The 10000-nt window shown below is 46.3% G+C and overlaps 1 protein-coding gene across 3 annotated transcripts in view; it reads right to left on the minus strand.

The window, feature by feature from the left end:
* The window catches only part of LOC123515624 (feline leukemia virus subgroup C receptor-related protein 1-like), a 25892-nt gene that overhangs the window by 4210 nt on the left and 11682 nt on the right, over positions 1-10000 (minus strand). For all 3 annotated transcript variants that reach the window (XM_045274419.1, XM_045274427.1, XM_045274434.1), the window contains 4 exons: positions 7674-7898; positions 2228-2369; positions 716-800; positions 117-228 (listed from right to left, as the gene is read on the minus strand). In XM_045274419.1, coding sequence (XP_045130354.1) covers positions 117-228; positions 716-800; positions 2228-2369; positions 7674-7898 — 564 coding nt within the window. The remainder of the gene's footprint in view (positions 1-116; positions 229-715; positions 801-2227; positions 2370-7673; positions 7899-10000) is intronic.

Here is a 10000-nt window from a genome sequence, read left to right on the forward strand (position 1 = left end):
ACAAGAGACTTTAAAAATACTATACTAAAGTTTTTTGAGCATCCTCGTGTGTGTGTGTGTGTGTGTGTGTGTGTGTGTGTGTGTGTGTGTGTGTGTGTGTTCCAGCTGCCACCCACATCAAAGTGCGCCAGGACCACTTGGTTGAGAAGCGTCGAGATGGCATAGAAGGCGCCCACGTTAATGCCATACGAGAGAAGTAGCAACACGTAGCCAGGGTTCCTTATCAGCCTGTGGGAGTAGTAGTAGTAGTAGTAGTAGTAGTAGTAGTAGTAGTAGTGGTGGTGGTGGTGGTGGTAGTAGTAGTAGTAGTAGTAGTAATGGTGGTGGTGGTGGTAGTAGTAGTAGTAGTAGTAGTAGTAGTAGTAGTAGTAGTAGTAGTAGTAGTGGTGGTGGTGGTGGTAGTAGTGGTAGTAGTAGTAGTAGTAGTAGTAGTGGTGGTGGTGGTGGTGGTAGTAGTAGTAGTAGTAGCCAAAGAGAACAGGAGGAGGAGAAGGAGGAGGAGGAGGAGGAGGAGGAGGAGGAGGAGGAGGAGGAGGAGGAGGAGGAGGAGGAGGAGGAGGAGGAGGAAGAGGAAGAGGAAGAGGCGAAGCAGGAGAAAAAACAAGAATAAGAACAAGAAAAACAACAACAATTATAACAACAACAATAATAACACTAATATCACAAATCTTATCCTCTCTCTCTCTCTCTCTCTCTCTCTCTCTCTCTCTCTTACTTGACAATTCCCTTTACGTATGATGTGCTCTCTTCCTGTGTAAGGGCGGCGGTGGTGGGCGGCGTGGGCGGCTTCTCCTTGAACACTGAAAAGTAGTAGTAGTAGTAGTAGTAGTAGTAGTGGTGGTAGTGATGGTAGTGGTGGTGGTGGTAGAAATAGTAGTTGTAGTAGTAGTAATGAGAGAGAGAGAGAGAGAGAGAGAGAGAGAGAGAGAGAGAGTGTATGTGTTATTATCATTATCCATAGCATCCTTCTCCCCCTCCATCCTTCCTCCCTCCTTCCCTCTCTCCCTCCCACACTCCCATCAATGGCCCTCTATCTCTCCTCCCCCTTCCTCCTACTCCTCCTCCTCCTCTCTCCTCTTCCTTCCCTCTTCCCATCCATTCCCCTGCTCCTCCCCTTCCTCCTCCTCCCCCCCCCCTTGTTCATACCGGGAACTTCCTATTTAAGAACAGATGACCCTTCCTCCTCCTCCTCCTCCTCCTCCCGTGTCATGCAACCTCACCCCCTCCCTCTCCCTCTCACTAATGCCCTGACCGCTGTCTCTATATATCCTGTGCTCTCTCTCTCTCTCTCTCTCTCTCTCTCTCTCTCTCTCTCTCTACAGTAGATAAGATACACCACTATCATATACGCTAACTTTTCATAAACACTCTCCTGACAAGTCATATCTGTTTTTCTTGTTCCTTTTTATCCTATTCTGTACGTAACCTGCCCTCTCTCCTACCCGCTGCCCCCTGGTCTTCATCTCTCCTGCCCCCTGTGGCCTTGCTCCACCCCTGCTTCCCCATCACTGCTGTTTAGAGAGGCTACACAGGTGACCAGGAACAGTAAGCCTAAGTGAGGTTCCCAAGGGTGTTCTGCTTATTGGTCGTGCTAGTGTTTGTTGATCTCCTCACTTCAAAGCTCCACTGGTTCACACTACAGCCTGTTAAACTGTCAGTGGAGTCAGGGAACCAGTGCTCAAGTGGGTCTTTTTTCATGTTTTGTTGCCCTTGGCTGGTTTCTCTCCTTCATAAAAAAATAATAAGTTAAATAGAATAAAAACACTCTTCAAAAACCCATTGGAACCATAAAAACACTCTTAGAAACCCGTGTCACTTTAACTAGTCTTTGGAACAGTAAAAACACCCTTAAAACCCGCGTCACTTCAATTAAAGCTTTTGGAATTGTGAAAAATACCCTTAAAAACCATCGTCACTTTAAATAGAACCTTTGGAACCTTGAAAACACCCCTGGAAACCCGCGTCACTTCAACTACCACAGAAATCGTAAAAACACCCTTAAAAACTCGTGTCACTTCAACTAAAGCCTTTGGAATTATGAAAACACCCCTAAAACTCCGCGTCACTTCAACTAGAGCCTTTGGAACAGTTATAACACCCTTGAAAACCCACGTCGCTTCAACTAGAGTCTTAAAACCCAAAGAAACACCCTTGGAAACCCACGTCACTTCATCTAGAGCCTCTGGGAAGTAAGGAGGTGCGAAGTAGAGGCGGTATACAGGCTCACCAATTATGATCGTGATGAAGAGAGTGGTCGTCAAGGCAACCACGCCATAGAACATGAAGGAAAGTCTTTGGCCGACAAGGTCCATGTCATCTGTTGTCGGCACTATCGCAGGAGGCACCAGGAAGCCCAAAGCCACGCCCAGCTGTAGAGGAAAGGTGGTTAGTGGGGTTTAAGGTGCCTATTCTGTCCACCTCCCTAATGCAAGAGTTCACCAGTGTTCGCAGTCTTTCATTATTCTGTCCACCTCCCTAGTGTAAGAGTTAACCAATGTTCTCAGTCTATCATCACTATTCTGTCCACCTCCCTAATGCAAGAGTTAACCAGTGTTCTCAGTCTATCATCACTATTCTGTCCACCTCCCTAGTTCAAGAGTTAACCAGTGTTCTCAGTCTCTCACCACTATTCTGTCCACCTCCCTAATGCAAGAGTTAACCAGTGTTCTCAGTCTATCACCACTATTCTGTCCACCTCCCTAATGCAAGAGTTAACCAGTGTTCTCAGTCTGTCACCACTATTCTGTCCACCTCCCTGATGCAAGAGTTAACCAGTGTTCTCAGTCTGTCACCACTATTCTGTCCACCTCCCTGATGCAAGAGTTAACCAGTGTTCTCAGTCTGTCACCACTATTCTGTCCACCTCCCTGATGCAAGAGTTAACCAGTGTTCTCAGTCTGTCACCACTATTCTGTCCACCTCCCTGATGCAAGAGTTAACCAGTGTTCTCAGTCTGTCACCACTATTCTGTCCACCTCCACTCCCTGATGCAAGAGTTAACCAGTGTTCTCAGTCTGTCACCACTATTCTGTCCACCTCCCTGATGCAAGAGTTAACCAGTGTTCTCAGTCTGTCACCACTATTCTGTCCACCTCCCTGATGCAAGAGTTAACCAGTGTTCTCAGTCTGTCACCACTATTCTGTCCACCTCCCTGATGCAAGAGTTAACCAGTGTTCTCAGTCTGTCACCACTATTCTGTCCACCTCCCTGATGCAAGAGTTAACCAGTGTTCTCAGTCTGTCACCACTATTCTGTCCACCTCCCTGATGCAAGAGTTAACCAGTGTTCTCAGTCTGTCACCACTATTCTGTCCACCTCCCTGATGCAAGAGTTAACCAGTGTTCTCAGTCTGTCACCACTATTCTGTCCACCTCCCTGATGCAAGAGTTAACCAGTGTTCTCAGTCTGTCACCACTATTCTGTCCACCTCCCTGATGCAAGAGTTAACCAGTGTTCTCAGTCTGTCACCACTATTCTGTCCACCTCCCTGATGCAAGAGTTAACCAGTGTTCTCAGTCTGTCACCACTATTCTGTCCACCTCCCTGATGCAAGAGTTAACCAGTGTTCTCAGTCTGTCACCACTATTCTGTCCACCTCCCTGATGCAAGAGTTAACCAGTGTTCTCAGTCTGTCACCACTATTCTGTCCACCTCCCTGATGCAAGAGTTAACCAGTGTTCTCAGTCTGTCACCACTATTCTGTCCACCTCCCTGATGCAAGAGTTAACCAGTGTTCTCAGTCTGTCACCACTATTCTGTCCACCTCCCTGATGCAAGAGTTAACCAGTGTTCTCAGTCTGTCACCACTATTCTGTCCACCTCCCTGATGCAAGAGTTAACCAGTGTTCTCAGTCTGTCACCACTATTCTGTCCACCTCCCTGATGCAAGAGTTAACCAGTGTTCTCAGTCTGTCACCACTATTCTGTCCACCTCCCTGATGCAAGAGTTAACCAGTGTTCTCAGTCTGTCACCACTATTCTGTCCACCTCCCTGATGCAAGAGTTAACCAGTGTTCTCAGTCTGTCACCACTATTCTGTCCACCTCCCTGATGCAAGAGTTAACCAGTGTTCTCAGTCTGTCACCACTATTCTGTCCACCTCCCTGATGCAAGAGTTAACCAGTGTTCTCAGTCTGTCACCACTATTCTGTCCACCTCCCTCCCTGATGCAAGAGTTAACCAGTGTTCTCAGTCTGTCACCACTATTCTGTCCACCTCCCTGATGCAAGAGTTAACCAGTGTTCTCAGTCTGTCACCACTATTCTGTCCACCTCCCTGATGCAAGAGTTAACCAGTGTTCTCAGTCTGTCACCACTATTCTGTCCACCTCCCTGATGCAAGAGTTAACCAGTGTTCTCAGTCTGTCACCACTATTCTGTCCACCTCCCTGATGCAAGAGTTAACCAGTGTTCTCAGTCTGTCACCACTATTCTGTCCACCTCCCTCCCTGATGCAAGAGTTAACCAGTGTTCTCAGTCTGTCACCACTATTCTGTCCACCTCCCTGATGCAAGAGTTAACCAGTGTTCTCACTGTCAGTGTTCTCAGTCTGTCACCACTATTCTGTCCACCTCCCTGATGCAAGAGTTAACCAGTGTTCTCAGTCTGTCACCACTATTCTGTCCACCTCCCTGATGCAAGAGTTAACCAGTGTTCTCAGTCTGTCACCACTATTCTGTCCACCTCCCTGATGCAAGAGTTAACCAGTGTTCTCAGTCTGTCACCACTATTCTGTCCACCTCCCTGATGCAAGAGTTAACCAGTGTTCTCAGTCTGTCACCACTATTCTGTCCACCTCCCTGATGCAAGAGTTAACCAGTGTTCTCAGTCTGTCCACCTCCCTGATGCAAGAGTTAACCAGTGTTCTCAGTCTGTCACCACTATTCTGTCCACCTCCCTGATGCAAGAGTTAACCAGTGTTCTCAGTCTGTCACCACTATTCTGTCCACCTCCCTGATGCAAGAGTTAACCAGTGTTCTCAGTCTGTCCACCTCCCTGATGCAAGAGTTAACCAGTGTTCTCAGTCTGTCCACCTCCCTGATGCAAGAGTTAACCAGTGTTCTCAGTCTGTCACCACTATTCTGTCCACCTCCCTGATGCAAGAGTTAACCAGTGTTCTCAGTCTGTCACCACTATTCTGTCCACCTCCCTGATGCAAGAGTTAACCAGTGTTCTCAGTCTGTCACCACTATTCTGTCCACCTCCCTGATGCAAGAGTTAACCAGTGTTCTCAGTCTGTCACCACTATTCTGTCCACCTCCCTGATGCAAGAGTTAACCAGTGTTCTCAGTCTGTCACCACTATTCTGTCCACCTCCCTGATGCAAGAGTTAACCAGTGTTCTCAGTCTGTCACCACTATTCTGTCCACCTCCCTGATGCAAGAGTTAACCAGTGTTCTCAGTCTGTCACCACTATTCTGTCCACCTCCCTGATGCAAGAGTTAACCAGTGTTCTCAGTCTGTCACCACTATTCTGTCCACCTCCCTGATGCAAGAGTTAACCAGTGTTCTCAGTCCTGATCACCACTATTCTGTCCACCTCCCTGATGCAAGAGTTAACCAGTGTTCTCAGTCTGTCCACCTCCCTGATGCAAGAGTTAACCAGTGTTCTCAGTCTGTCCACCTCCCTGATGCAAGAGTTAACCAGTGTTCTCAGTCTGTCACCACTATTCTGTCCACCTCCCTGATGCAAGAGTTAACCAGTGTTCTCAGTCTGTCACCACTATTCTGTCCACCTCCCTGATGCAAGAGTTAACCAGTGTTCTCAGTCTGTCACCACTATTCTGTCCACCTCCCTAATGCAAGAGTTAACCAGTGTTCTCAGTCTGTCCACCTCCCTGATGCAAGAGTTAACCAGTGTTCTCAGTCTGTCACCACTATTCTGTCCACCTCCCTGATGCAAGAGTTAACCAGTGTTCTCAGTCTGTCACCACTATTCTGTCCACCTCCCTGATGCAAGAGTTAACCAGTGTTCTCAGTCTGTCCACCTCCCTGATGCAAGAGTTAACCAGTGTTCTCAGTCTGTCCACCTCCCTGATGCAAGAGTTAACCAGTGTTCTCAGTCTCACCACTATTCTGTCCACCTCCCTAATGCAAGAGTTAACCAGTGTTCTCAGTCTCTCACCACTATTCTGTCCACCTCCCTAATGCAAGAGTTAACCAGTGTTCTCAGTCTCTCACCACCAGTGTTCTCAGGGAGGGAGAGAGAAGGGCAGTGAGAAGAAAGTGAAAAATTAAGGTTACTTCATTTAATTATTCTGTGTGTTGTCTATGTTGCGTCAGTGAGAGAGAAGGAGAGAGAGAGGAAGAGGGAGAGTGCATATCCGTACTCCACACACACACACACACACACACTGACACACACACACTGACTGACACTCACACACACACGAGTTTGAAAAAGACTTGACCGATTAGATAAAATGAACTTTGCAGGTTATTCTTCACAAATCGTCAAACATTTACGTCAGTGTTCATTTTCTTCTTATTAAAGCAAGATAAAAAGTACAGAGAGAGAGAGAGAGAGAGAGAGAGAGAGAGAGAGAGAGAGAGAGAGAGAGAGAGAGAGAGAGAGAGAGAGAGAGAGAGAGAGAGAGAGGTATTAAGAGTGCAATATTAAGAGATTGATAGTTTAAATATAATGAATATTGACAGGCACACACACACACACACACACACACACACACACACACACACACACACACACACACGAATATCTTTCCAAAACACATCCTAAACACACTGAAAGCCTCCAAACACACCCAAACACACCCAAAACACCCCAGAACACCCAAACCACAAACCTATCTAAAACACCCCAGAACACCTAAAACACCCAAAACACCCCAAACACACCCCGAACCCCATCCAAACACACCCAAGGACATCCAAACACACCCCAAAATACTCAAATACATCCCAAAACATCCCTAAACACCTAAAAACACCATCGAACACACTCCAAACACACCCCAAAACACCTCAGAACACACCCAAACACACCCCAACACACTTAAATACACCCCAAAACCAAACAAACCCTCTCAAACACACCAAAACACCCAAATACACCCCAAACCACTCCCAAAACACACACAAACACCCCAAAACACACAAAAACACACAAAACACCCCAAAACACACAAAAACCCCAAAACACACAAAAGCACACACAAACACCCAAAAACACACCAAAACACACACAAACACCCACACAAAACACATCAAACACACATAAACACCCCAACACACACAAAATACTCTAAAACACACAAACACCCCTAATACACACAAAACACACACACAACACACCCTAAACACATCAAACACTCCAAACACACACGAAACACCCCAAACACACCAAACACACACAAACACCCCTAAACACACAAAACACACCTAAAACACACACAAACACCCTTAAACACAAAAACACACCAAAACACACAAAACACCCTAAACACACCAAACACCCTAAAACACACACGAAACACCCCAAAACACACCAAAACACCGCAAAACACACACAAACACCCCTAAACACACAAAACATACAAAACACCTCAAAACACCCCCAAAACACCCTGAAACACCCCAAAACACACACGAAACACCCCAAAACACACCCAAAACACCCCAAAACACACACAAAACACACACAAACACCTACTAACCTGATTCCCGAACACACCAATAGCACAGGCGGTGGACACTTGGTCAGGGCCGAACCAGACAGCGGCGAGACGAGGGGGCACGCCGAGGATGAAGACCTGCGAGATAGCCACCACGAACTGTCCCGCAAAGGTCACCCAGAATCGGTCCCTCGCCACAGACCCCACCTTGATCCACGCCCCGACCATTGTGCCGAAGGAGCCGATCAGTACAGCCCGACGGAGGCCCTGCAGAAGGTGGTGACGAAGTGATGGTGTTAGTGGATAGATAGATAGATAGATAGATAGATAGATGGATAGATGGATTGATAGAGTGAATGAGAGGTTAAAAGCTTGAGGTGTAGAGATTAAAGAGAGAGAGAGAGAGAGAGAGAGAGAGAGAGAGAGAGAGAGTGTGTGTGTGTCCCTTCCCAACAGCTCATTAGAAGTTAAATAGACCAGATGACAGACGGAGAGAGAGAGAGAGAGAGAGAGAGAGAGAGAGAGAGAGAGAGAGAGAGAGAGAGAGAATCTACAGCCACGACAACACAGCACAATTTAGTGTTGATACAGCACACACACACACACACACACACACACACATACTTACATCATCATGACCTGTCTAATTGTGATGGTTAGTGACCGTCATCCTCTCTCTCTCTCTCTCTCTCTCTCTCTCTCTTTACACAAATAGCACATCGTTTCTCATAACTAGTAATTAACACACGTACACACGCACGCGCACACACACACACACACACACACACACACACACACACACACACACACACACACACACACACACACACACACACACACACACACACACACACACACACACACACACACACACACACACACACACACACACACACACACACACACACACACACACACACACACACACACACACACACACACACACACACACACATTAACACCTAAAAACATTTGCTATACAGTAAAAGAACAAGATATTTAATGATAACTGTGTGTGTGTGTGTGTGTGTGTGTGTGTGTGTGTGTGTGTGTGTGTGTGTGTGTGTGTGTGTGTTTTGGTCAACTATTGTTATTATTACTATTATTATAATCATTGTATCATTTTCTAGTGTGCCAGAGAGAGAGAGAGAGAGAGAGAGAGAGAGAGAGAGAGAGAGACTCATAGGAAAGAATGCGTAGGGAAGATAAATGAAATGGAGGAAAGGAGGAAGAGGAGGAGGAAGAAAAAGACATAAAATTGGAGGAAAGTATGCACATGAAGAGGGAGGAGGAGGAGGAGGAGGAGGAGGAGGAGGAGGAGGAGGAAGACGGCGTTAAAATGGATAACAGAGAGAGAGAGAGAGAGAGAGAGAGAGAGAGAGAGAGAGAGAGAGAGAGAGAGAGAGCCAGATTTTGATATTGATCGCGACGAGGTGACGCCTTTCCCTTCTCTCTCTCTCTCTCTCTCTCTCTCTCTCTCTCTCTCTCGCTCCAGGGAAAAAGACCAAGGAAATATAATTAGGCTAACATTTTCATTCCAATACAAAAAATAAGAATAAATTAAAAATACAAAGAAAGAAAGAAAAAAAAAGAAAGAAAGAAAGTAAGAAAGAAAGAAAGACAGAAAGAAAGTAAAAGAAAGAAAGAAAGAAAGAAAGAAAAGAGAAAGAAAAGATAGACCAATAAGCAAATAAATAAACAACACTAACGAGAGAGAGAGAGAGAGAGAGAGAGAGAGAGAGAGAGAGAGAGAGAGCTACCCCTTTAACCCTTTATGGCTCAGTTCTCTTCACCTTTCGCGTTCAGAGAGAGAGAGAGAGAGAGAGAGAGAGAGAGAGAGAGAGATTTTACCCTTCATTACACGCCTCTTTCCTCTCCTCTCCCTCCTTGTTTCCTCTTCCATCTTCGCCCTCCTCCTCCTCCTCCTCCTCCTCCTCCTCCTCCTCTCTTAAACACCTGTGCCTCCTCTTCCTCCTCCTCTTTTTTCCTCTTATGTATGTACCCTCGCTTTTCTTCCCTCATCCTCTCTCTCTCTCTCTCTCTCTCTCTCTCTCTCTCTCTCTCTCTCTCTCTTTATACAAAAACATTATTATTTTCACAGTTTCCAGTCCCACAAATCTGTCATTCCTTTCCAGTTCCTCTTAAACGACATTTTCTTTTCCAGCATTCCAGACCTTTAAACCATTCGACCATTTACTTGTTCCACCTAATTTCTCTCTCTCTCTCTCTCTCTCTCTCTCTCTCTCTCTCTCTCTCTATTTATACCATGTGGGGTTTTCACGGGAATGTCTGGGCTAAAGGAGGTCATTTTTGTGGGTATCTCCTATCTCAAAGCCCACCCGCTATATAGGAAACCGTTGCCCCGAGTG

The sequence above is a fragment of the Portunus trituberculatus genome, chromosome 5 (genome assembly GCF_017591435.1).
Source record: "Portunus trituberculatus isolate SZX2019 chromosome 5, ASM1759143v1, whole genome shotgun sequence".
In the NCBI taxonomy this organism is placed as follows: Eukaryota; Metazoa; Arthropoda; class Malacostraca; order Decapoda; family Portunidae; genus Portunus; species Portunus trituberculatus.